General features: G+C 38.3%; 2 protein-coding genes across 2 annotated transcripts in view; one reads left to right on the forward strand and one right to left on the reverse strand.

Moving 5' to 3' along the window:
* Positions 1-833: 833 nt before the first annotated feature.
* LOC134678662 (homer protein homolog 2) overlaps positions 834-26,431 on the forward strand; it is a 35,808-nt gene continuing 10,210 nt past the window's right edge. Inside the window, exons 1-8 of the mRNA XM_063537310.1 lie at positions 834-958; positions 6,081-6,237; positions 6,754-6,885; positions 7,505-7,678; positions 8,638-8,703; positions 9,142-9,287; positions 25,066-25,232; positions 25,752-25,867. Of these exons, the coding sequence (XP_063393380.1) occupies positions 933-958; positions 6,081-6,237; positions 6,754-6,885; positions 7,505-7,678; positions 8,638-8,703; positions 9,142-9,287; positions 25,066-25,232; positions 25,752-25,867 (984 nt within the window). The 5' untranslated portion in view covers positions 834-932. The remainder of the gene's footprint in view (positions 959-6,080; positions 6,238-6,753; positions 6,886-7,504; positions 7,679-8,637; positions 8,704-9,141; positions 9,288-25,065; positions 25,233-25,751; positions 25,868-26,431) is intronic.
* On the reverse strand, positions 9,828-21,379 carry LOC134678832 (cuticle protein 7-like). The gene is made up of 5 exons (XM_063537540.1): positions 21,274-21,379; positions 12,019-12,180; positions 11,320-11,416; positions 10,455-10,678; positions 9,828-10,148 (listed from the first exon to the last, which is right to left on the reverse strand). The coding sequence occupies exons 1-4, from the start codon at positions 21,286-21,288 to the stop codon at positions 10,455-10,457; spliced, it is 498 nt and encodes a 165-aa protein (XP_063393610.1). The 5' UTR covers positions 21,289-21,379; the 3' UTR covers positions 9,828-10,148.

Genomic DNA, 26,431 nt, shown 5'->3' on the forward strand with positions numbered 1-26,431 from the left:
AATACAGAAATGTACAGTCAAGCGTGAGTCGGACTTATGTACGGAACCCTAGAAACGCGAGTCCGACTCGCACTTAGCCGGTTTTTAATACCTATTATGGCTATTACCTACTCATAAATGTGTTCCTTTTGCCTGGGAAACTCCACTGTCGTTAACTTTTTCAAATTACAGGTGCTTTTATAATAATAAAATTACCTAAAGGAACTGTTTTCTTTGCAGGAACATAGGTGTATAGTGTAATTTTGTACGTAGGTAGGTAAGCCTCCGGTCAACTTATTAAGTTAATAGGATAAAAGTAAAGACATGCAGTCTACCAAATAACCAACAATTGACTTGAAAAATAAAGGTTCAATATGAGGCAATATTTTCAATTTCAGAACCTTGTATGTAGGTACCCTATCTGTACAAGTTGCTGAAGTCATGGTCGACCACTTTTGTTGAAATTAAATTGTGTGGTTTTTGATAATACAGAGCCATCTATTTATCTTGAATATGAATTTCAACCTTTTAGGCCATCTAGCGGTCAGTAGAAAAGTACACAGGAATTTAGCCATCTAGTGAGGAGTAGCAGAATTAAAAGTTACAAGTTTCGTTACTTTGCCACTAGAGGGAAATAAGAACCATGCCCATAAGAAATAAAAAAAATAAAAAAATAATGCAATTTTGTTTGTATTTAAGAAAGTCGAGTAAAATTATACATTGAAAACAAAATAGTTTAAATGGGGTACGGTTTTAATACAGTTTTGATTTCAATGATTCGACAGTCATAGACAGTCAAAAATTAAATAGTCTCAAAAGCTCCTCAAAACTTACTATATAGTTGGTAGCTCGCAGATAGTCTTTAGTTTATGGTGCGATCGCCGCTTGTGACAGTTCGTGTGAGGAAAATTGGAAATTATGAAGTAAAACATTTTCTCAAATATTGTGTTTAAATGACAGCAGGAAAAGAAACGATGGGGTAAGTTTTATTCTATAGTCCCAGTCGAATTTAATTCACGAAACTCTCCTTTTCTTACGTATACATTACCCAAGATAATCCACTTCTAATGCCCCTTGGCATTTCGAGGGAGGGGATGCATTTTACCCATGCGTAGGGGTATTTTAGGTTTGCTCTCCAAGGATCGCTATTATTTACAATCACAACAACCTATGACGTCAAATAAACGAGTGGGGGACGTAAATATGTGACCCTTTCAATCAATTACACCCTATTTCCTGCGCTTTCGTTAACACTCGTAGTACATTGCATCTATTTCCGCCTAAATAGGCAATTGCACATCGATTGCACACGATCGAGTGGATTTACGGCTAGTAAGGTCGCCTGGGCTCGGGTCAGAAGGTTCTATTTTTAAAAACTTCATACCTGAGCAATCTTTTACTTGGTTGTGAGCGCCTGTTACGTTAGGACGTATATTGGCGAAATATTTGCATAAATCCTATTAAAATTATATTATTAATAGTAATTCGTTTGTCATAATGCGTGAGGATAAACATTCAGGCATCCTGGCCCCCATAACTGAAATGGAGTAAGTGATTTTCACAATTTAATACCAAACTATCCTGAAAGTAATTAAGTAGCTAAGTAAAAGTAATAAAAGACCAAATATTAGATTATTAACACAATAGAAATAAGCTAGAACCCCTTTTTTATTACATTAATCTTATAGTTTTAAATAATGGCTGACAACTTCATTAGCAAACAATAATTTATTAAATCTTTCGCAACAAGAACTTCTCCATATATGTTTGATTATTTTTTATTTTAAGAACTGACCTATGCCATATTCCCTGAATTTACACTGAATTTTGATCTGCCCTTCTTCTTCCTCACATTATTCTGCCATTTTGCCACTGTTCATGAGAGTTTAGGGTCCGCTTGATAACTAATCCCAAGAATTGGCTTAAGGACTAGTTTTTACAAAAAGTGACTGCCATCTGACCTTCCAACCCAGAGGGAAAACTAGGCCTTATTGGGATTAGTCGGGTTTCCTCAGAATCACAATTTAGATCTCATTAGATTTTTTTGTGTTGTTAAATTTTGTGAAATAGTCAGGTTTAAGAAGTTTACTCACATTAAATAATTATAAAATCTCTGTCCATGATTTGTTCAGAAAATATTAGCACAAATACCAACATTATTAATTTCAATCATATCCAAATCTCCCAACAAAATTTAACTACAATGAACTAGTTAGTACATCTAACTTAGGTTGTAGTTCACACTCACATGTCATATCTTATCACAACATTCATTTCTCAAGCATCCTGGCTATCTGCTGTCAAACCGAACCCCTTTATCTTGACATTTTAGCACTTATTGACTCTCGAGTCTTGTGCCAAATTGTCAAGTGACTGGTATTATTGCAACCAGCAAAAATGGATATTGTTAATGAAATATTGTGAGTATTGTTTTCTTCCATTTTTTAAGTCTCATTTTAATACTTGAATTATCTTCTTCTTCTTCTTGAATTTATTACTTGACTACTTGAATTTATTAATTATGAAATGACTCCGTAAAAAGGAGAAGTTTCTTAAATCGTAGGAATCTATTTTTTTTACATGTTTGGCCGGTAGAAGATAAGTTCTTGTTACAATAAACTAAAATTCCATATAGTATTGTCTGCACAAAAACACTTTTTAGTGTTCTGTACCCAAAGGGTAAAAACGGAACCCTATTACTAAGACTTCGCTGTCCGTCTGTCTGACTGTCCATCTGCCCGTCTGTCCATCCATCTATCTGTCTGTCAACAGGCTGTATCTCATGAACCTTGATAGCTAGTTGAAATATTCACAGGTGATGTACCTATTTCTATTGCCGCTATAACAACAAATACTAAAAACAGAATAAAATATAATTATATTTAATTGGGGCTCTCATATAACAAACTAGATTTTTTTGCCGTTTTCTGCGTAATGGTACGGAACCCTTTGTGCACGAGTCCGACTCGCACTTGGCCAGTTTTTATGTTATTTCACATTTACCTTGTTCCTCTAATCTCATACACTCATGTTTACATGATATCCATTTTTACACGCTAACCTTGAAACATGATCGCCGTTTACAAACACAAATAACCTGTTAATTACTATAAATTACCTTTACGGTTTGGCCTAATTTTGAAGGTGAATGAATATAACCTACTCAGTATGAAGCTTGCTTATGTTTCTTTTCACCCAAAACTTTTTCTATTGCCTATTTTTGTAAGCATTTATCATAGCTAACAATGTAACTACTACTCGAGGTATCTAATTAGGACCTTTAATCTGTCTCTGACATAATTTCTGAGTGCTTTGTAGGTATTAAGCCCTACGACACGGTACGAAAACGCTTTCGTATTAACAAAACAATATTGCCCGGATCACACTCAATTCTATGGATAAAAGTATCGTCAGTTTATAATGCCATTTGATTGATGGGCTCATGATTCCCATCGAGTACTGATGAAGCGAGCGTTAGACTCTAGACCCGATAAAGTGCGATCTCGGGTTCGATACGCACACTAGGTACTTACATTATTTGAAAGCTATTGTCATAAATATATTCCCTAAGGTCGGTTTCAGACTAGCCTACGCGCATACGCGCGTGTAAGCTCGTATAGAGTGTCCCGCCGAGTTTGTTGCCGGTCCCATATTGGGATACCCTCCTCCAATTGAGGGGGGACTTAAATCTTCTCGAGGCAGAGGTGTAGGGTTGGAGCCGGTGTAGCTTTATTTGAATTTTAATATGCCAACTTGAATCTATCTATCTTTATCTAGACCAAATGTAGGGAAAAGTAACGCTCGTGTAAGCTCGTAAAAAACAAATGTAGGAAATGTAACGCGCGTGTAAGGTCGTAACGTCGAAAAGACAGTATAATGTCTTCAGTTGTTTGGGGCCCAATACGTTCCACGACTCTTCTCTTTCCACACAGACTCTAAATACCGACCTAAAGGACCTAGTGTTATTTAAGAAGTAGCGCGAAGGCGTCAAGCGTTACGACTGTAACTGCGATCTCAAGATCCATAAAAAACCCGAGTGAACAGAAAATACACACATACAGAGGTCCTACTTTGATAATCGCACTATGTACCTATATAATCCCATCTCTTTTACTGATGGAAAAGATGGAAAATGGATGGAGAGCGATAGAGTTGGTGATAGAAAATCATCCAATTTCGTTGTTCGCGTTCGTTACTCTCTATGGTTCATCGGAGGATTTCCCACCCACGCTTGCGAAAAGCGATTAGTAATAGATAAAAACCTCGGGGCATGCTTCGAGCTATACTGTTCCCCAATAAGGCATTTCTTTCCCTTTGAAATTCAATATTCTTACCGCTGAGAGTAAACATACTATTATTTAGCTTCTGGTTACCTCACTCCCTTTGTTTCTGACCGCGTTGATGATATAATGACGAACAATGCCTCGAGAAATGTGGCTGAATTTATCATAAAATTTGCCTGTATATTTTAGGTTTAGTGCGCATATCACTAAGTAAGAGCGCAACTAGGTCCACGTACAGGAAAATAGGTACCTATATTAGGGAACTAACTATGTTTTTTCCTGGTAAATTTACGGACCCCATTTGTTATGGAATTCTTCTTTTGCATTCGGTGTGACGATATGGGTTTTGGTGTTGCTAAAACGATTCTTATTTAATTCCATTTCTACTTTTATTTGTGCAAGTGTAGGTTTCATAAATCACTACATTCCTTTGCCTCCAGCTAGGCCAAAATTTGCGTTGAACTGACTATAGCGGGCTGAAATATCGTGTCAATATGCATTGCATCTAGTATTTTAATAAATGTTGAGAACATGCGGTTGATCCTGTATCGCTAACGCGTTTTAAACGTACTACAAACTTCATAGTACTTAACTTACCTGATTGTTTAATGTAGCGTGATAGCTGGCACCACTCCAGACCCAGTCGCTTGTCGATAAGGGCTCTGAATAGACATTTAGGTTAAACTATATCTAGCAACAATGCAGGTGTGTAGCTCCTCTATTGCTGCATATCTCTACGCGATTATTATTGCATGACTTTCCGTCGTCCGTGTTCGATTCGCTTGATGGAAAGTGAAAATTCTTGACAGACTTTTCATTGAGTTCTCCTAGTATTCGTAACTTTGCCGGATACCAAGGAGGTTGAAACAAAACGAATCCTTAAAATGATGGAAAGTGGTCCAGATTTGGAGTGAAGGGGGGAGTGGAGGGGAATTGTGGAATCTAAAATCTTGATGACCGCAACATATTCACTGTAGATTATTTCTACCTGTTACCACCAAGTTGTTAGCACTGGTAACAACTCGGCGGTAACTAGTGAGAATAACTCTTCACTATTAGTGTGGTATTTGCGCAAATACACCTACGCCACTTTCGTGCAATATGATGCCGGCAATTTTAAGCGGATTTCTTGATTGCACATTTACCGCCCCTGTCATGTCCTTCTGAATTGCCCCATCCGATAGGTTATTTCCACTCTATTAGGTTCTAGCAGAAGTTCGTAAATAAAAAAGACTGAAGGCGATACATACAATGCTGCGAGAACAGTCTATTTTGAATCCTCAATACTCGTATTATTTTCACATAGTCTATGTATAATCAGTCTCCTATGTATGTATACTTTCGAAATATAAAATGGCTTTGCCAGACAGGATGGATGCCTTTATTGTGCGTTAAATCTATTTTTGTCCTTGAGACAGGGGTCAGGCAAGTCCAATTTTACGTTTAGAAGTCATAAGACTAAGGCCCCCCCCCACATCTAGCGTCTTTCGAGCGTCGGCGTCTGGTCAGCGCTATGGAAAATGACGTCGCTGCGCAGTTGCGACGACGCTGCGTCGACGTTGCGTCGAGCAGCGGCCGACGCTCGAAAGACGCCAGATGTGGGGGGGGGGGGGGGGGGGCTAAGTCAATAGCTACTGTTAGTTGACAGTTTTCATGCGTACAAAAATAAAAAACAAAAATGGTAATATAGCAGCGCTTCGTTCAACAATGACGAGATAATGCGGGCCACATGGTGTATTTAGATTGTAAGTCTCCTATATTTCTCATACTCTAATTCGAGTAACAGTGCAAAGGACTGACGCTATCTCTCTCCCGCAGTGAGCAGCCAATCTTCACGTGCAAGGCGCACGTGTTCCACATAGACCCGAAGACGAAGCGATCGTGGATGTCGGCCAGCTCCGCCGCTGTTTCCGTCTCGTTCTTCTACGACTCGTCGAGAAACCTCTATCGCATCATCAGCGTTGAAGGGACCAAGGTGCGTACTTAACAAAAACCCAGAGGGGACAGCTCTCCACTGCCGGTATGGGTAAGTATATAGGACCCCCAAGTCTCCACGACTGCTCTGCGCTGTTCTCTGTGATCTCCCTGTACTGTGATTCCCCTACAAAATCGAACCAACAATCACGTCATTAGACTCATAGGACCTACTTTGTGGGGGGCTTTCATTTGCTGCGACTTCTAGTTTGCGGTCACTGGTGACGAAACTATCTGCCCGAACGCCTATCGGATCTATAAGCTATACGTCACGCCCTCTGTTAATTAACCCTTTAACATCCTGGTCCAGTCCAGTCGATATTTCTGTCAAAAAGCGACCTTGAAGTTTACAATTTTAATTGTGGAGCTCTGCGAACACGATATCATATCGAATCGATGGGATTCGAAGGGGTTTTCGGGCAAGTTACTTTAGGTTGTCCTGCGGATCCCACCACTCGGCCACTCGGGAGTGGTCGGCCACTCTTTCCCACAATATTAATGTTGGTTCCTTCCGCAGGCGGTGATAAACAGCACAATAACGGCGAACATGACCTTCACGAAGACATCTCAAAAATTCGGGCAATGGAGCGACGTGCGGGCCAACACGGTTTACGGGCTCGGGTTCGCGTCCGAAGCAGAACTGGGCAAAGTATGTACATCCCTTTCCCTTCTAATATTATTAATGTGAAAGTAAATCTCTGTCTCTCTTTCTGTCTGTTGCCTCTTTATGCTTAAACCGCTGAACTGATTTAGATGAAGATATAATTTTGATATGGAGATCGTTTGAGTCTCGGGGAAGGACATAGGATAGTAATCATCAGAGAAATCAACATTCTACGCAGATGAAGCTACGTGGGCAGAAGCTACTAAGAAAGCCTTTCAGGTTTAGTACGTCAGTTTTTAGGGTTCCGTACCTCACTAGAAAAAAACGGAACCCTTATAGGATCACTCGTGCGTCTGTCTGTCGGGCCGACCATCCCCCCCCCTTTATCTCTGAAACTACTGGGCTTAAAATTTTGAAAAAAATACACAATTTTACTTTACCTTTAGATGACAGGAAAACCTATTAGAAATGTGCAGTCAAGCGTGCGTCGGACGTATGTACGGAACCCTTGGAACGCGAGTCCGACTCGCACTTGACCGGTTTTTTATTAAGTAGCATAACCTGCCCTATTTTCATATTTCACATTTATTAATAACTAACTAACCTAACCTAACTTTATTGATATCGATTTGTGTTTCTTGCTCAATCTAAAGTTTTGTTCCAGTTCATAGAAAAGTTTCAAGAAGTGAAAGAGGCGATCCAGGCGCAGCAGATGTCGGGCAAAGCCACCAACGGCAACAGCGGAGCCGCCACGCCCGTAGCGTCCGCCACGGCGTCCCCTCTGCTAGCCTCCCGCGCGCCCGCCGACGAGCCCCCGGTCGCTGCTCCCCCCGTACAGGTACCATCAGTCAAGTAAGGCTACCAATGGCAACAGCCCGTAGCGTCCGCGACGGCGTCCCCTCTGCTAGCCTCCCGCGCGCCCGCCGACGAGCCCTCGGTCGCTGCTCCCCCAGTACAGGTACCATCAGTCAAGTAAGGCTACCAATGGCAACAGCCCGTAGCGTCCGCGACGGCGTCCCCTCTGCTAGCCTCCCGCGCGCCCGCCGACGAGCCCTCGGTCGCTGCTCCCCCAGTACAGGTACCATCAGTCAAGTAAGGCTACCAAATGCAAGAGCCCGTAGCGTCCGCGACGGCTTCCCCTCTGCTAGCCCGCTGACGAGACGCCAGTGGCCCCTCCCTTAGTACAGGTAAAGTGAGCTGCGAAATTGTATGGAGAAATTAAATTATCATTGATAAAGTCGCCATGTACTTTTGAGGCTGATCCATCAGTCTAGCAAGCCTACCTACGGGTACAGCCAGTAGCGTCCGCTACGGTGTCCGCTCTGCTAGCCTCCTGCGTACTCCTGTACAGGTAGTATTAGCCGCAATCCACGGCAACAACCCTGACCCTTTTGCTAGCATATAAAACAATTCCTTGACTTTATTTATGATACCCCAGACGGGCCATCATAGTTATCCAACTATATCAAACTTTATACCATCAATACATCAAACTCCTTAAAATTCACTAATTACTCTAGTATTTCCAGGCATTTTTAAGATAAATATTTTGAACGTCAGAATATTTAAGCTGAACCTTAGGTATCGAAGTTTAAAGCACTTTAATATTTTACCTATCACAATAAACTTCAAAGTTTCGGGCTCGAAACTTTAAACTTTCTAAAGTTCATGTTCCAAGCAAAGTATTTCGTTCATGAATGTCAAACTTCCAAGAATATAGCTTAAGAGTCGACGCTATCATCAATCAGAATCCCCACGTACAAGTTTTCAAACTTATCAATTTCGTTTTTGTTGTAGCCTAAAGTTGACAACGATGAAATGATGGTCCACCAAAGAGCTCACTCCGTGTCGTCCTCACTACAGGTAATTTCAACCATTGAATTGATAGGTAACTATTGTAGGAAAAGGAATAATTCCCTTCAGATATATTATCGTGGTAATTTTTTTTTTACTTCGCCTTTAATAAATGTTTGCGTTATGTTTGCTCAAAAGTATCCTGAAATCTAAAATAACATAAATAATTTTTTTTCTTAAAATAGTATCATATATGTATAGTGTATAAGTATATACTTGGAAGCACCTGTTTGTTACGATACATTATGTATAATTGTGTAATATAAAAAAGCCTTGACATAAATAATTTCTAATTGGACGTCGTAAGATACTCAGACCCACATGATTTAATTCTTTAAATTACCTTGATTGATAGAAATAACAACGTTTTACAAATTCAAGGAAAGAAGGTACGGTTAAAACGTGTAGTGTTTGCAATGTGTTTCAATAGTTTTCTGTTTCCCGCAGGGCGGATATGCGACAGTAGGCCGAGCGCCCCGCGGCCCCCTTGCGTCCACGGCGGCGCCCGAGCGCTCCGAGCTGCCTCCCGGCGAGTCCGCAGAACAGCAACTGAGATACGAGAACGACCGCCTAAAACTGGCTTTGGCTCAGAGGTAAGTAAACCCTTTAACACACGTTAAAATGTTCTAATGTTGGTGATAGGCAGAAACAGTCGCTCCAAAAGTCTTCAGTTGATATCCAAAAGTCGTGCCCTGCTAAGGCCCACTTGTACCATCCCACTAACCCAGGGTTAAGCGGTTTAACCGTCAACCCAGTGTCAAATTGTACTGGTAACCATGGTAACTCCAGGTTTAACCGGTAAACCCCGGGTAAGTGGAATGGCGCAATTAACGTACCAGTAAAGGTAACGTACAATGCTGCAGGGTCATCATTAGAAATGTTACTAGACACGGCGTCGATCAGAAACCAAGGCAGGTGTCCGATCGTGGCGATCAGTCAGAAGCGAGTAGCAGTGAGACTTGAGTAAAATGATGACATATTTTTAACATTTTATTACATTGCAAGTATTTTGTACAATACTTAAAAGCTAAAACTAATAGGTAAAACAGGTACAGTCTTCAAGTATAATAAAATTAGATAAATTCCATCTTAGTAATGACTAAAATTAATCATGATTTTTCATTTATTTGTCTTAATGTAATGGGATTTTTCGACACCAATCTATAAATTAGTTATTTTAAGCATTAAAAGTTTCCTGCTGAATAAAAGGGACAATTTTTTAAAATAGCCATAAAATTGACGTAAAAAGGGTCGTCCACGTTTTATAAATCAGATTGTTAGACATGTTTTGCTCTATATCGAGGACCTTTAATTGACAGTCAACATGCGTTGGCTCATCGATAAATGCTCCTCGTTACCCGTTTGTGGGGGACCCGTTTTGATATTTGGAGTATCACGGTAGTTTTCAAATCGAAATGTTGACGAAATAACTTATATTCTTAAGACTGATAATTCTAATGATGCGCGTACCTAGGATAGGATACAATAGGAACGAAACCATAATCAAAATGCTGCGGACTGTATTTGACCGCCTGGATATGTTCTACGTCTCCGCCGATCTTGTGCAAGACGGCGGTGAAGCCGTGCTTTTGACATCAAATTATAAAAGCAGTTATTTGAAATATTTTTAAGCCTGCGTTCACCAGACGGTATATATTTTTATACAAAGCTCAATAAAAGGAGCAACAATTTAAGAGAGTTGTCACAAGTATAATCCTTGAAAATCACGAAGTAATTTAGTACATAATACCGTCCCTAACCTAATGATGCGCGTACCCAGCTATGGGCACGAATCCATCATCAAACTGCTGCGGACTGAACTCGTGGTGGTACTGAATGGGTTCGTACTTGACCGCCTGGATCTGTTCCACGTGATCCACGGGTTTGCCGATCTTGTGCACGACGGCGTTGAAACCGTGCTTGTCGTCCGCCTCGTATTCCACCACTCGTTTTGTGCCGTCGGTTTCAGTTAGGGTGTAGCTGCCTGGAATTTAACGTACATTTTCTTCAAAATCGATTTCTGCTTAAATTATATTCTGACATGATTCTGACATCATCTTTCAATCAATACATGTTAGATAGAAAAATAAAAGAAAAAATGGTATATGGAATGGAAGCCTATACGAAAAAAATAATATCAATGTTTTCTAGTCAATAGCTACTATGGTCGGTCTTTGGGTCACTTTTTAAAACCATGGTTTTACAGAATTTAAATTAAATGAAACATGCAATCTTACGATACTTATTAGCCCATTTACGATATTTATTATGGAACTTCTGGGTAATTTTTTTAAATGAGTTAAGTTTATGCGTCTTTCTTGGATCCTTATAGGCATGTTCAAACCTCATAACATAATTCTCATAAAATTATATCATATGATAAAAGCTTTACTAAAATGTACCCAAATCTTTAACTTGCACAATGTCCACAGAGAAGAAGCCACTTTTCCTGAACGTTTTTGACCTTATGTGTCCTGTCTCCTGACTGGCGGTAAAAAATAACCACAAGTAATAAATCTAACTCATAGGGTGTTCGTCCCGAAAAAATAAAAGAAAATTCTTAATGGATATCGGCCGTAAATGGCGGCAGCAAAAATATTTTTGACTGAATATTTCTAGTCATACCTTTAACTTTGTCGCCGTCGCGCGTCTCCCAGTGCTCCTTGTCGTCTCCGGTGTGCGGGTCCTTCACGGAGTAATCGAACGCGTACTTCGGATGAGCCTGAAAAATCAAATCTACGCTTTTGATACTTTTTTTTTACGGTATGTTTTTTCTTGTCGTTGATTTTTATGGTTTTAATGACCCTGGCATTTCCGAAATAGACTGCCGGATTCGGAGTTTAAGATACGTCAGTTAATAGATCTAGAAACGATATGGTTTAGATATGAGTGATATGAAAGTGTCAAATGTGACGTTTCTTCAAACAAAAACGTCACTTTTGACACTGACACAGGCTCGAGAATTATGCAGATTATTTGGAACTCATCGACTAAAATTATTTAATAGTCTTTTTTAATCATTGCTCGCGATTAAGTAGATTATATTAATGGTAAACGATTACATTTTGCCCATCACTTGTCACGAAGACGACCACTAGCCAACGAACAGGCCGCTACCGCCCGTACACCGATGTAAAAAAAAACTTCTTGTCTTCATGGTGGTAGTGGACTAGACTCTGGCGCGGCAACAATACCTTGAAACTATAGACGTCGATGTCGTGTTGGTAGCCATGGTAGCCATCAACATCATATAATAGGCCCAGCGCGGCCACGAGCAGGCATCATGCATCAGTAAGGCAGATCAGTAAGCATGATTAAACTTACGTGATAGTCGATGTCCTCCTCTTCATGATGGTATTGGTCGTCTAAGCTCTGGGGCGGCAATGCTGGCTTGAAGCTGTAGGCGTCTATGTCGTGCTCGTAGCCGTGGTAGCCCTCGTATTGGGCTAGCGTGGAGGCCACGAGCAACAGTAGGGGTAAGGTGCGCTGAGAAAGAAAGAGAGAATACTATAGTTAAATAAAAAAAAATCTGTGACGGTCACCTATACCGTATGTGTAATTGTGTTCCTACCGTAACTTTGAGCGTATAAGCAATGATCGTACATTTTCCAGCATTTTTGGTGCAGCAGAGTGGTGTTAACGGAATTGGTATAGATAATTTCAACTGAAATGAAAAATTAACGTTAATTTGACGTAATTAACGCTAATTAATCATTAGGGTTGAAATTATTTATACCAATTCCATTAACACCACTCCGCTGCATCAAAAATGCTGGAAAATGTACGATCACTTTATAAGAGTGTCATAAGACCGGTTCCATTAAACCGTCTTCTACCGTCATTATGTCCGCTAAAATGTTATTGTTTATTGTATTCATAGTTTTCTGCAGAGTTACGTCAGTCATTTCGTCGATCGTGGGTGATGCATCCGTGCCATAATCAGACAAACCCTATTAAAACGCTCTCTTTTAAACACCTTGTCCTAATTCGAAAAACTTTTAAAAACCAATGGTATGAAAAGGCAATAAATTATTTTAAAACAGTTGTAACGAAACGACGGAATGGAAAGTATCCCTACGAGTAGTACATAAGTAAATATTATTCCTGGAACAAACGTTTATGATTCTCATATATGAATATGCGCAAAGTCCATGCATAGGTAATTCCAATTTCAAATTTGCAACCACTAACGAACTTCCTTACCAAACCGCCATTACAGTCAACGCGGAAACGCATAGAATTGCCCGTAGACGTCTGAACGTCGTATGTACGTGATCCATTACACGCAACGCTACTGCCACTTGCAAAAACGCGTTAGGTTTACTATGTAAAACATAAACACTTTGATCTCTTAAAACGGACCTTAAGCCAATGCAGTAAGGCCAGTTTTCTGTGTTACTATTTTATTTTGCTTGTGGACGGATCAGGGAAGCGTATGTGGAAATTGATAATTGGCCTGGACATTTCGACGGATATTTATACGGTATTGAATTTTGTACAGCGATTGTCGGTTCTGATTTGAATTGTTAATATGTTTATTAAAACAGTATTGTGGTAATTGGTGGTGGTGTAGTAAAATGGAAATAACGCATTTAAATAAGCGTGTAAATATACACCTATAACTTAAATGTAAAATGCTTCGTTTACTTGAGTGAACCATATCGATATGTCCTATTATTATATTTTTTGTATAGGTTGCTACATATATTGTCTGCTAAAATGTAATTTGCTTTTATGTAACATGTATTAATTGGTTAGGTATTTATGTATTTGATTATTTTGATCATACTATTAATTTTTTTTTATTACAAGCTTTTATTTACTTTCACCTGTCCCGTTGTCTGTAATCAAATCTTGCAAGTTAAATTTGATCCACTTCCTGGTTTCCGATTGTGCTGAAATTGTATTTTTCATGCATGTATAAATCGGATGACAATGCAATATTATTATACCATCGAACTGATCTGATGATGGAGACAGGAGGTTGCCATAGGAACTCTGTGATAAAACAACGCAACCTAATTGTGTCGGTGAGTATTAGTCGTCTTCCGTAAGTAGAGTCAGCGATTGCCAAAAACTTATTAAAGAGTTAATAAATGCTTTGACAAAATTAGCCTCATCTTTAAGGTTTCCTCAATTTGTTGTTTTTTACTGTGACCCAGGAGACGAACAATTACTTTGTTACGAATATATTCAATAATATTAATATTACCAAGAGGGCGGCTTACATAATTATTGTTGTTATTATTAATTCAAAATAATAATAGTTTAGTGTCCTTTACACATGAACATCGCAAACTGATGACAGTGATTTAGGAAGCGAAAGTTAAGAGATACGTCGCGAGTAAAAAAACAGGAGAATTTCAACTAAAATACTGTTTTATTTATTATGAATAACGGCAACAGCGTTTATTGACTCGATAGAAATCGCGTATGCATATAAGAACGTGGCAATCGATGCAGAACAAACTGTCAAACAGAGAAATCAGTTAGATAATTCGCCATTCGTATGTAAACATATTGTGACAGTCTCACCTTCGCGTGCGATATTCTCCAGTTTACTAGTCGCACTTACTCAATTGTATACAACGAGATGAACTACGTCAATAATGGACCACGAAAGATCAAAGAACCATGTGCCTTTAGTTTATGTGGTTTTAGAGTTAGACCAAGACAAGTCTGCAACGATTTTGATAGCACACGTAGAGGAGGTGGTATTTATACCTAATTTCATAGAAGCTTGACGTTCAAAATAACACTTGTACTGTGTGTGCTACCAAAATCGTTGCAGACATGTTTTGGTCTAACTCTAGTTATTTTGTCGAAAATTATAGGTATATGTTATAGTAATAATTATTATATGGTGGTTATATGTTATGGTATGGTTCTAAACCGGTTGAATTCCAGTTATTTTTTCGAGCATTATTATTTTGAACGGTAATCTTGTGTGTGTGTCAAAATGTTGTTTCGCTTTCGCCCTGACATTTACTGACTATATTTTAATCAATCACACACTCAAAATCGAAAACACCGTGTCATCTTCGTTACACCACAGACTCTCATGCAATGCTTCTCGTCACCGTACGTAATGACTACTTCATTCATAAACTGGTACACTTAACAACTTTCATTAACATCAAGTGTTAACTACAAACATTCATGTAAGTGCAAACATCGTATTAAGCTAGCGCGTTAGACGAGGTGTGTCAAAACAAACGCAAATTATTTAGTTACCCGGTTAATAATTTTTGTAATAGGTATTTTTTCTACTCGAGTACTTTTATCTGTCATTTACATAGTCACGAACGAACATATGTATAAGGGCATACATTATTAATACTCCTTAAAAGTCTATAGTCTATTGCCCAAAAAAGCACTTGTGTCGTTTTAGAGACATTACGATACGGTAAGCTAGTGCAGGTAGCAGGTGCCACATACCGGTACATTGCTACCAACGTGACAAACGATTGAATGCATACGGTTTTTATTAAAAAAGAAACAAATTTGTACTGAGTTCATTGCTACCAACATAATAAAAAATACTTTTATACCCTACAGCACCACGACCCTGGTACGGTGCGGTAGTGTGTAACGGCTTTAAAAAAAACATACCATAGACATTACTCGTTTGTTTCTCGTTTCCCGCCTGTCCCGGTAATTTCTTGTTCTTTGAGTACTTTGCGTTACTATTTGTTTTGCGTTCATAAAAAGTGTTGAAAATGGACAAAGAGGATTACATTGTTTCTACACCTGAAGAAATATCCGCTGCAGCAAAAGCAGCGACCGAAAATTTGTTGCCTAAGTACTAAATCTCAGCACCTATACGACAAATCTTATGAGAAGTGCATGGCGTGGAGATTGGAGCACAAAACTTCGTCATTCTCTGAAAACGTCTTTGGTGTATTTTCAAAGACTAATTGGAAGCACCGGATCAGATCTATCTTTTAAGCAAGGTTGGTATATGTTATAAAAAATTTTGATACACATTTTTAGGGTACACAGTACAACGAGCTATATTTATGTACATTTTATATTTTTGCATTGAAACTGAATATTATTTAATTCTCCTTTTTCTTGTTACAGGTTGCAGTAATATTTGGTATTATGGGTGCTTGTCGCATACAAGAGCTACATACATATAGTAATACCTACTATCCAAAATTTACATTGACATTTTCATAAATAAAATTTTGTTTATAATTTTTTGTATTTTATTTAATATTGCCTGCTCATAGAAAAAGCATTGTATGCAACGTTGTATAAGTAGTCAAAAAATGCTCATGGCGTATTTATTAACAATGTTCGCCTTCGGCTCACATTCTTACCCACGCCACTCACATTTTTTGACCCCTCTTATAAAACTGTTGCATAAAATACTATTTTGCCCTGGTTAAAATTAAGTTACAGGTTATAGCAAACCGCAGGCATCGCATCGCAATTAAAATTATTTTTCTCAAACCACGCGAAAACGTGGTCTACATACCTACATACTACAATACCACTTAGATACATTATGTTACGGACACATTACGTGCAATAGAATATTTAAGACCAAGTTTGGCCTGGTCAGCCACATAAGGGCCAGACAACGTCCATGATATTTATTTAGGGTCGCCGTCATCGAAAACGATGAGGAGGACTAAAGTTAGTCGCGCTGACAATGGATTTTCGTACATTTCGCTTAAAGCCGCCGCCGGCCGGATATGATTGATTTTAGGACATATATCCGTGATTTATTTGTTGAAATTAACACATTACATTGTATTCCAGTTATACATACATTTAGCAAAATTTCTTAGTGACAGCCCCACGTTAGTATGCGAGTATGTCCATAAAACATAAACTCATAAAAGCGCATACACATATGCATAATTACTGCAGCCATGTAAGTATGACATTGTATTCATTGTATAGGCTTCGCACAGACCGCACACAGCGCCTGACATAATCTTATGTACAGTCAGCGTAATATTTTACACGACGTAGCGCCCAAATATAACAAGCAGTTATGGTTCGGTAAATTAGGTTGTGTTGTGTCTAATATTTTAGACTGTACACCTAGTGATTTCACCTACGACTACGTCAAACTCCAATTACAGTAAAATTAAGTCACGCGTGCGTTAACACAATTTGACAGTACGGTCAACGTTATAAATTATCCTCGGGTGAAACTATCATTAACTGTCTAACTCTAAGTCTACCGGTCATAAAATAAACTTGTTAATGTAATATATGGCTTCACACGAAGTGAGGGCGGTATCGACATAGAACATTAAACTATCCAATTAAAATTGAATATAATACTGGCAATTATCCAGCGAACTGATATACATGGAAGTATTCTGTCCGCTCACTTATGACCCAACGTAAACTATTCGATTGTAGGCGGTGCTTACAAACTATTCGATTCGCAACTTCAGTTCGTCCGAGATGACAGTCAGTGACGGATGGCCAAATTGATTTATAAAAACAACGTTTTTTTGTAATTAAAAATGTCTTCATGTGTCGTGAAGTGGTGCAGAAGTTATTTTAGTTCATACCAAGGATAGTGGAATCACTTTTCACTTGTAGTAAACAGATAACTTCAGTAAATTTTGGAATAAACATGACGATTTGTTTTCAATACTACCGTGCTAAGCTAAAACGTAACAACTGCATACGACTTTCATAACAACATACGACTTTTTGAATTGCGAGGATAATAGGGATGGTGTTATGCCAAATGAAGTAGACTATTTTATTAACTTGTACTTGGTTTAGGTATTTTCTATATAATTATAAATGTAGTAGGTAATGAATTCTTTCTTACAGATTTGTATTTTCCTTTTTTATTTCATGAGACGGAGCTGTAAAAAAACTACCTCATTCTTTCAAATTCATAATCAAATTTGATATTATCATTTTACATTACTTTCCATTCAGATTCCCACAAGATGCTATTCGCAGAGAACTATGGAAAAAAGCTGTCCAATTATAGAGACATGACATTAAGTGGATGCCTGGAAAGATATCTAGAATATGTTCTATTCATGAGATATAACTCGTGGGATAATCATACCCGGTCTCCTATATGTAGATACACTTCCACTTAATTAATTTAACAAATACACACATTATCTGAAAATGTTGATCATTCGAATCCACCCTCTACCGTCACATATATGTAGGTTCTCTCTCAAGCCATTTCCGTCAGTATAAAAGAGCGGCAAATTTAGAAAATGTAAGCGCGCGAATGGGTGTGGTCCCATACAAAATTTTAATTTTGCATCTTTTTCTACTGACAAACTTGCTTGACCGGCTATATACATATAAAATATTTCCATTGGAACTGAAAGTGGGGATTTATTGTGACTCCGCCTATTCAAATATTTTTGACCCGATTCGTGTACCCATGTAAATTTTGCAGGCTGTATAGCCAGTCCGAATTCTAAGATCAAGTTTACCATACATTTACAATGGCGTACTTGATCTTAGAAAAACGGACAGACTATACCTGAACGTGACTTCGCACTGCCATACAAATTTATAATAAAATATACAAAATACTTATTATAGCGGAATACATTTATACAACAATGATATATTTACTTATGTTGAGTTAGTCTGTCATTTCATAACAACATTTTAACTAGTTATCTTTTAATCTGCATTAAATTATAATACGTGAATTATTTGACTGGTTCTTCAATGTATGGCATAAACCTATCCCTGTCCAAGTCATATTCTAATCAAATGTGAACCGCAAACTCTCAGCGGCCAGTACGTACAGCAAGAAGGTTATTAGCGGATTAATGTCGCTGATTGGTAGTTATTGACATTATATGCATTTCATCTACACTTAGCTATGTACCATTAGTGTAATAAAGATGACTATTATTTTGTTTACCAGCTTTGATTACAGGCTCTGTAAACGCGTCGTCTTATTTAAATGTAGGCGTAATTTTGTATGTGTGCTAATTTGGCCCGAGAATTTGAACGGTAATGTTCCTAAAGGCGGTTTCCATACTAAATATATGCGTTCACTGCAATTATCGTCAAAAAAACTACAATTTATTCACAATTGAATTACTCTTCCTTCCGCAAAATAAACTTACTGTTGTTAATTTATAGTTCGTTTTTTTAGCATTAGAAAGAACTTGCAAGAAGGTAAGCGATCTTGACATGTCTTTTAATTGAAAAACGTTTTTTAAAAATCGAAAACTATTTCTTATGAAAGCAGACGAATATAAATGTTCGTATTAGATTCATAATTGTTACATATTTGCCTTAATTTATTTTTAAAATGTTATTTTCAATTAAAAGACACATCAAAATTGTTTACCTTATTTCTAATGCTAAAAAAACGAACTATAATCGCTAACCATCAGCCGGACCCTATGCTTGTTTCCCTTAAAGTTCGACACGGTTGAAAAAGTTGGCAGCTGTGTGAAACCTCAAGTGTTGCCTCTGGCGAGATCCGACGCAGCAAACCTAATTACAATTAGTGCACACGAGATTACAGGTACACCGCTATTTACGCGGGATTATGTCACGCGGCGGCGCCAAGTACGCATAACACTTGTAGTACATAGTGACCTCGGATACGTAATCAGGGATTATCTTTTCGGACTCTATATAGGAAATATATTGTACAGTAAATTGTAAAAACATGGGTGCATTCATACAACTTATTCAAAATAATAATTCTCGCTGTCATAGGAGCTTTAGGACATATTCCAGAGTAGGTATGTTGTATGTACTTATTGCACCCAAATTTTTACTCTTGACTGTGCAGATTAGGTTACAATGCAATTTTATTTAGTATGTCTATTCAAGAACATTTTTAAATAAACATAAACCTAATAACCGTAAGATTAGAACTTCCTCAAATTGCTTGAGATCAAAATAGCATTAACGATATCAAATCATTGATATTGTTTAATTGAAATATATTAATAGGTCGACATCCTTATTTATATTTATGTTTCTTATTCTTACTCTAGACGTTTTCTTTGTTGTTTATTGTGTTTTCATTTTACAGATTAGGAAACTATATTAACTGCATATTCGCCCCTGATCCAAAGGGATATAACAGTATAAATCGGTCTATTTAGATTATTCTTATTTACCCTACATAAAACCAAATAACACTACGTAATAAATCACTTCCAATTTTGCTGACTCGACGCAATGCGAGCAAAACTGACACGAAACACAGATATTTATTACATTTCCTATACTTTACTGCTGTATCTAATCTACCACCGACTTCCATTAACTCGTATCTTGTTCATCTTTGCTGTTACAATAACGGTCTTATGTAGTAAACGGTAGAGTTCAATTTGGGGATACCGATGGAGCCAGGCAATCGGAACGTCGCGTGTCGTCACGGAAAGAAATGGGTTTTCACTCACTCTTAATTTTTTTGCGATTTTAGTTTTGTTTCGTGATTTGTTCGGGAATCATTGTTGATCCTATAAAACGCAAGAAATCAATTCGAAACATGTGTAAGTAATATAACTACATTTTTACTGAATCTGGGATTGAATATACAGTACTTACAGGACAGAATTTGTAAAAAATAAAATACTTATAGTACTCATAAATAACACTGGTGTGGTATTAACGCAATGCTTCTTGTTATTCTGTCTCGTCAGCCAGGACACATCAGTAACATATATTTTTGTAAGTAAAATGTTGTCTCAGTATCGTTAACATTACTGATGGTGATGGATGGGCCGTAAAAAAAAAAATTTGGCAAAAAATTTATTTTGGTACAAGCTTTTATCGCTGACTGTACTTTTCTTACGACAGACAACTAATACTCATCGAGACGATTCTAAAAAGCCACAATAATTAGGTTGCGTTGTTTCATCACAGAGTGCCTATGACCACCACCTGGCTCCATCATCAGATCAGCTCGATGGTACCATAACATTGCATTGTCATCCGATTTATACATGCATGCAAAATTTCAGCTCAATCGGAAACCGGGAAGTGGATAATTTAACTTGCAAGATTTGATTACAGACCGACAAACAGACAACGGTCAGGTGAAAGTAAATAAAAGCTTGTAAAATGTAATGAATGGTTAGCGAGTTTTGCTATAAGAACATGAATTTAAACAAATAATGACTCAGAGGACATATCCATGGTATGTAACTAGTGGCAAGGGATAGTTTATCCACCCAGTCTTTAATTTTGACTTCATAAAATAGTAGAACATAGTAGGGATAAACCGAAATGAAAATAATAACTATAAATAAAAACATATTTCATAACTACTGTACTGGGTAAGACTTGTACCAGAGGCTATGAGTTTAGGTCTCACCCAAGACAGTAATTTTTCCACTTTTATAATTTATCCTTTTCAAGGCTCACTTCTTAACATTCTTCTGAATCTTCGTTATGATTATACACAACTGCATGAAACACGGTTCGTATTAAAGGACAATACCTACTATTTACTTATATACTAAGTAACCGTTACGTATCACGAATTTACCACTCTCAATACATAATATATATAGATAAAAAATATCACATGGAAATATTTGAACAACACATCACACCACCACCGAAAAGCTATTTTTTACTCACAATTGAAATTTCCATTTTCGTTTCTATAGTCAGTCCTCGCGTGATATAGCGAAATGTAAATTATTCGGTACACGATCAACTTATATCCAAGAAATAGTTAATTCTGCCCCTTCTCAGGTCCCCCACTAGTACGTAGTGTATCCATTGCTACACCGAGCATAGGCGATTCGAACGCTTGGTAGTACCAGTATAAGGGGGCCTCTAGAACCGTTATACGTATGCGATTCCGAGAGCGGATTTTCACTGGTTCTCCAGAGCATTTAACTCTTCTGCGGCAATTAAGCAATGGCAATATGCGGTCAGAGATGACCGATCGCTTCGTCAAGTGCCAACACGTTGACGTTGCTTTTTGCACCTTGTTGCTATGGACACAAGAGCGATTTTGCAGGATAATCCAGTGTTTTAGGGATTCTAGGCATGAATTGATGTTACCTATATATTCGTGCCAAAAAATCAATACAAGTATGATAATACTTCATACTAATTTAGTTGCTTAATTCCTATTTCTATTGGCTTCTGATCATATTTAATATATTTATATTCTCAGTTTCGTTCATAGTTTCTTACTCAATGGGCGATCTAAATTTATCGGATCTGGAATGCTGAAATTATGCATAAACCTTCTGGAACTATGGACCATTGATTGATGATAACTGACAAAATTAAAAGGGGTTTTTCATCTTACCCCCTTATTCATAAAACGGACCTGATTTAGTTAAATTATGTTTTATCCCTTACTACAAATACATAAGTCAAAATGATAGATAAAGACAAACGATTATTAGCTAATTGAGGTTTGTAGCGCGTTCATGAATAAGAGGGTTCCTCTCTTAAGTTTTAGAATCAGTACAAATATGAATTATTTCTCGCTTTTCCAAACGAAACATCATCAAACCTGCCCTGAGGGAAATAAATTCTAGTCATTGCTAGGCGTCTGTCAGTTTAACACGCGACGGTAAACAGATTCGGCGATAAATTGTTAATGTGTCTGCGAGACTTTATATCTGCTCGTAAATGTGTAAGAGGGTCTTAAGAGAGCTCTTAAATTTGAGGTAGTTTGGCGAAACGTGTGCATATTATATGCGTATCGGCATTTTTACCGCCCCGGCGGAATACGAGTAATATGTATAATATTTTAACGAATGATTGAGCGTATCACATATTCTGGATTGGGATTTACTTGAAAACCTGGACGTCAATTCTAATTTGACAATTAGTCACGGCTCGGAAATGGTTTTGATAAGACCTTAGCGATCGTCTTGGTGCTTGGCATTTGTATTGTTATGATACATACGTGTGTAATTAGTCGACATTGTTGAAAGAAATGTTTTTGTGGCTGGTTACCAGGCTACAAGTTATCCTGAAAAGGTAGCTACCGGCTCGTCGAGTTCAAATAATTAACTTTTACATGAGTAGAAAATAGTTAACCTAATAGGACGTTATTAATGCTATAACTTACCTACATTATTTGAACTATTTCCTTTTGTAACGAAGTATTAAGTATATGCTTTTTCTAATAACGCTTTCTTGCACAACACTTAACACAATGATTGACGAGCGCACCTAATTATTACAGCTGTATTTGCTTAATAATTAAGGCAATTCACTAAACACGTTGCCTCAGTCAACTTCATCCCTAATATAAATAGACCTCGCGATCCGTAAGATCTTCATTATATCACTCGTATGCTGGTTCACCTTTTGCAATGCGTTCGCAAGCTTTTCGAATGTTTCCGTAAGTATGAATATGGTACGGTCGGTTAGTATGTAAACTGCTAAAAGATGAATGCCGTGCCGGAAACTTGCCCGTTAATATTTCCCCGTGTTATGCGTGCCCGATGAAAGATTTAGTAGGTCTTTGTTAAGGTGCTTTTGTACAGCAGACTTATACATGCCTGATGATTTTCAACAACAAACTTCTCCTGTTTGAAAGTGGGATAGATTGAAAACCATCACCGGTGCCGTAAAGGCCATTCATTAAAATCAGTTCAGTAGTTTCAACGTTACGTGGAATGGAATAATGTGAAGTGTGGTTTGTATTCTCTTCAGTTGGTTTCCCGTAAACGAATTTATATGAGAGGATATTATATTTAACAATACACATTAATTGATCTAATTAGTGTCCACATTTTTTACAAGAATGGGAAAATTATGAAAGTAACTAATTGCATAGGGACCTACACTACACATATCACTTGCGCAACGAACGATCTAAATTGGATAGGGAAACGATCCGATCTTCACGTCCATCACTAAACGTAAGCTATATAATAGTGGCTATGCTATAGTATACATAAAGCGGGTCGCTTATGCTGTCAAGATACTCAATTCAAGTATTCTTATACTTTTTCAGAATACGCGTTAGATCTATTTTGTGAAAGGGGTATGGTAATGTCACCATACAACAACGAATTACTTCAAGCATTAATTGATATTTATGCGAGCGTGATTTGATGTGATTTGAGTTGCATTTCTTTCCTCAAAGTGACCAGAAACCGAGAAGTGACAGCCAAGACTTGCCTACGTGTATAAATTCTTTTAAGGTTAAGTAAATGGAACCCAATCGCGTATAATTATATTTATGCATGACCCCGACACCCCTCCTGAATCAACCTCTAGCCCATTAGCGTATAGTCACGTCCAAAACGGAGGGAGCGAAGTAAATTAAATATAATTACGCGATTTAGGCCCGTTTACTTAAAATAACGCGTAAAAATCGCGAAGAATATAAAATAGGAGGCAATTATATTAAATTCTGAAATCATTATACACACTTGTGTAAAAATATTTCCAAATCTAGACCGTTGGTGAGCATTAAACAATATTTCCAATTACAAAAAGTTATGATATGATAGCGCTGTTCGCATAGTTGGTACATCGTTACGTTCGGAGCAACCAGTGCGGATCACCAAGATCTCTAATCTTCTCCGTTACTTCATAAAACTCTTACTTCCCTTATCTTGACAACCCAAGTTTGAACTCTATTCTGAACACTTTAAAGTCACATTCTGCACAATAAAACCCAATATGATGTTAGCTAGTATGATATGTTATGGCCCAATCGATGAAATAGATCTTACATATATCTTAATTGCTTTAGGCTTATGTTTTATTAGCGAAACGCATGAAGCTTCCGAGATGCGTGTATTTCATGTGGATTATGTAACTAGGTACGATTGAAAGATTGATCGAATCTGTGATTGCTTAGTGCAGATGGTTCTAATTTTTAACATGAAATGATTCCTTGAAATTGCTTTCTGTTGTTGACTGCACTATGTGATTTCTTTCACATATATTGTGCTGGAGCGGGAATTAAAATCATACGCTATTTAAAGGTGATTTCTATTGTTATTTTTTTGTGCGTCTTAATTAATTGATTGGTATTTAGGGCGTCCCCAGTATAGGTAACCAATGCTAGTGCTGAGATACCTGTAATTAATCTAACAGCTTGAAGTTAAAACGTATTTACTCTGGAAGTTCTACATTATTCCGTGCATTTGGTGTGTGTTATTGCCTTAGGAGGATGAAAGTTTATTCTAGATCTCGGTTAGTACATCATTTATTAGGGTTGCTATTTCTTGTCCACAGTTCAGCGAATGCCAAAAAATGGGAGGTAGAGCTGGCAACACTGAAGAGCAACAACCTCCGCCTAACAGCCGCCCTGCAGGAGAGCACCGCCAACGTGGACGAGTGGAAGAGACAGCTGCACCAGTACCGGGAGGAGGTGGCCCGCGCCAGACACTTTGCTGGGAAAGGTTAGTCTATTGTCATTGACATCATTTCCACCCACAGCTCAGCGAATGCCAAAAAATGGGAGGTCGAGCTGGCAACGCTGAAGAGCAACAACCTCCGCGTAACAGCCGCCCTGCAGGAGAGCACCGCCAACGTGGACGAGTGGAAGAGACAGCTGCACCAGTACCGGGAGGAGGTGGCCCGCGCCAGACACTTTGCTGGGAAAGGTGGGAAAGTCTATTGTCATTGACATCATTTCCATCATCGGCCTGGTGAGCTCTTTGCGTTTATCTCTGTTGAAGCAGAAATGTTCTTGAGATACCTACTTTAAAATGTGTCATGGGAGGAAATGGAACCCTTGTTAGGAGGTTTTGGTATATAAGCCTGGGGTCTGGCCTGCGGGTAAATCTTACAAAGCACCGTTAGGACTGTCTACGACCACTCCAAAATATTGTTGATTGACTCTACTTGACTAGTATTGCTAGTTTTATGTTATGTTTTGTTGAATACACGGTGTAGGCTGTTTCCGTCATAATCTTACACGTAATACTGCGTGTAAAATATATATGAGGAAAGGACGTGGTGGATTTTGTGAGGTCTATCATTTATTCATCTCTATCATTTGTATGCTAGCCAATTTGATTTATGTTATGTACCGTTTTAGTTCTTTCTTCCATGAACGTTGTAGAGGTGTATCTTTCGATTTATGTAAATATGAAATCTGATTGGTTATGCAATCGTTCCAGGTAACGACGCAAGCGAAGCCGAGCAGCTGCGGCAGCGCGTGGCACAGCTCGAGGCGGAGCTGGCCCAGAAGAACGAGGAGCTGGCACAGTTCACCAAGTCACGGAAGAGTGAACAGGTACTGGTCCTTAACGACTAGTCTAATCGCTATTGAATCCTACGAAGCTAGAGTCCCTGCGTTAAAGTCAACGATGTAAGCGAAGCCGAGCAGTTGTGTCAGCACCGAGCCCAACTCGAGCCGGAGCTGGCCCAGAAGAACGAGGAGCTGGCACAGTTCACCAAATCACGGAAGAGTGAACAGGTATTGTTCCGTTAATTGTATTGAATCCTACGAAGCTGGAATACCTTCGTTTAAGACATCGCTGCGCAAGAAGCCGAGCTGCGGCAGCCCATGGTGCAGCTCGAGGCGGAGCTGGCCCAGAAGAACAAGGAGCTGACACAGTTCATCAAATGAAGAAAGAGTGAATCTGAACAGGTAATGATCCGTTAGAAGCCTATTATAGACCGACGTACGAAGGTGCGGGCGGCAGGCGTACGGCGCCCGCACCTTTTAAGCGGACGATCTATAGCCTAGTGAATCCTACGAAGGTGGAGTTCCTGCGTTAAAGGCAATATTAAAGTTTATAATTATAATGTAAGAATATACTGTAATATATCCAAACTACCTAATAAAAAATCTTAA

This window comes from Cydia fagiglandana, chromosome 2 (assembly GCF_963556715.1).
Source record: "Cydia fagiglandana chromosome 2, ilCydFagi1.1, whole genome shotgun sequence".
Taxonomy (NCBI): domain Eukaryota; kingdom Metazoa; phylum Arthropoda; class Insecta; order Lepidoptera; family Tortricidae; genus Cydia; species Cydia fagiglandana.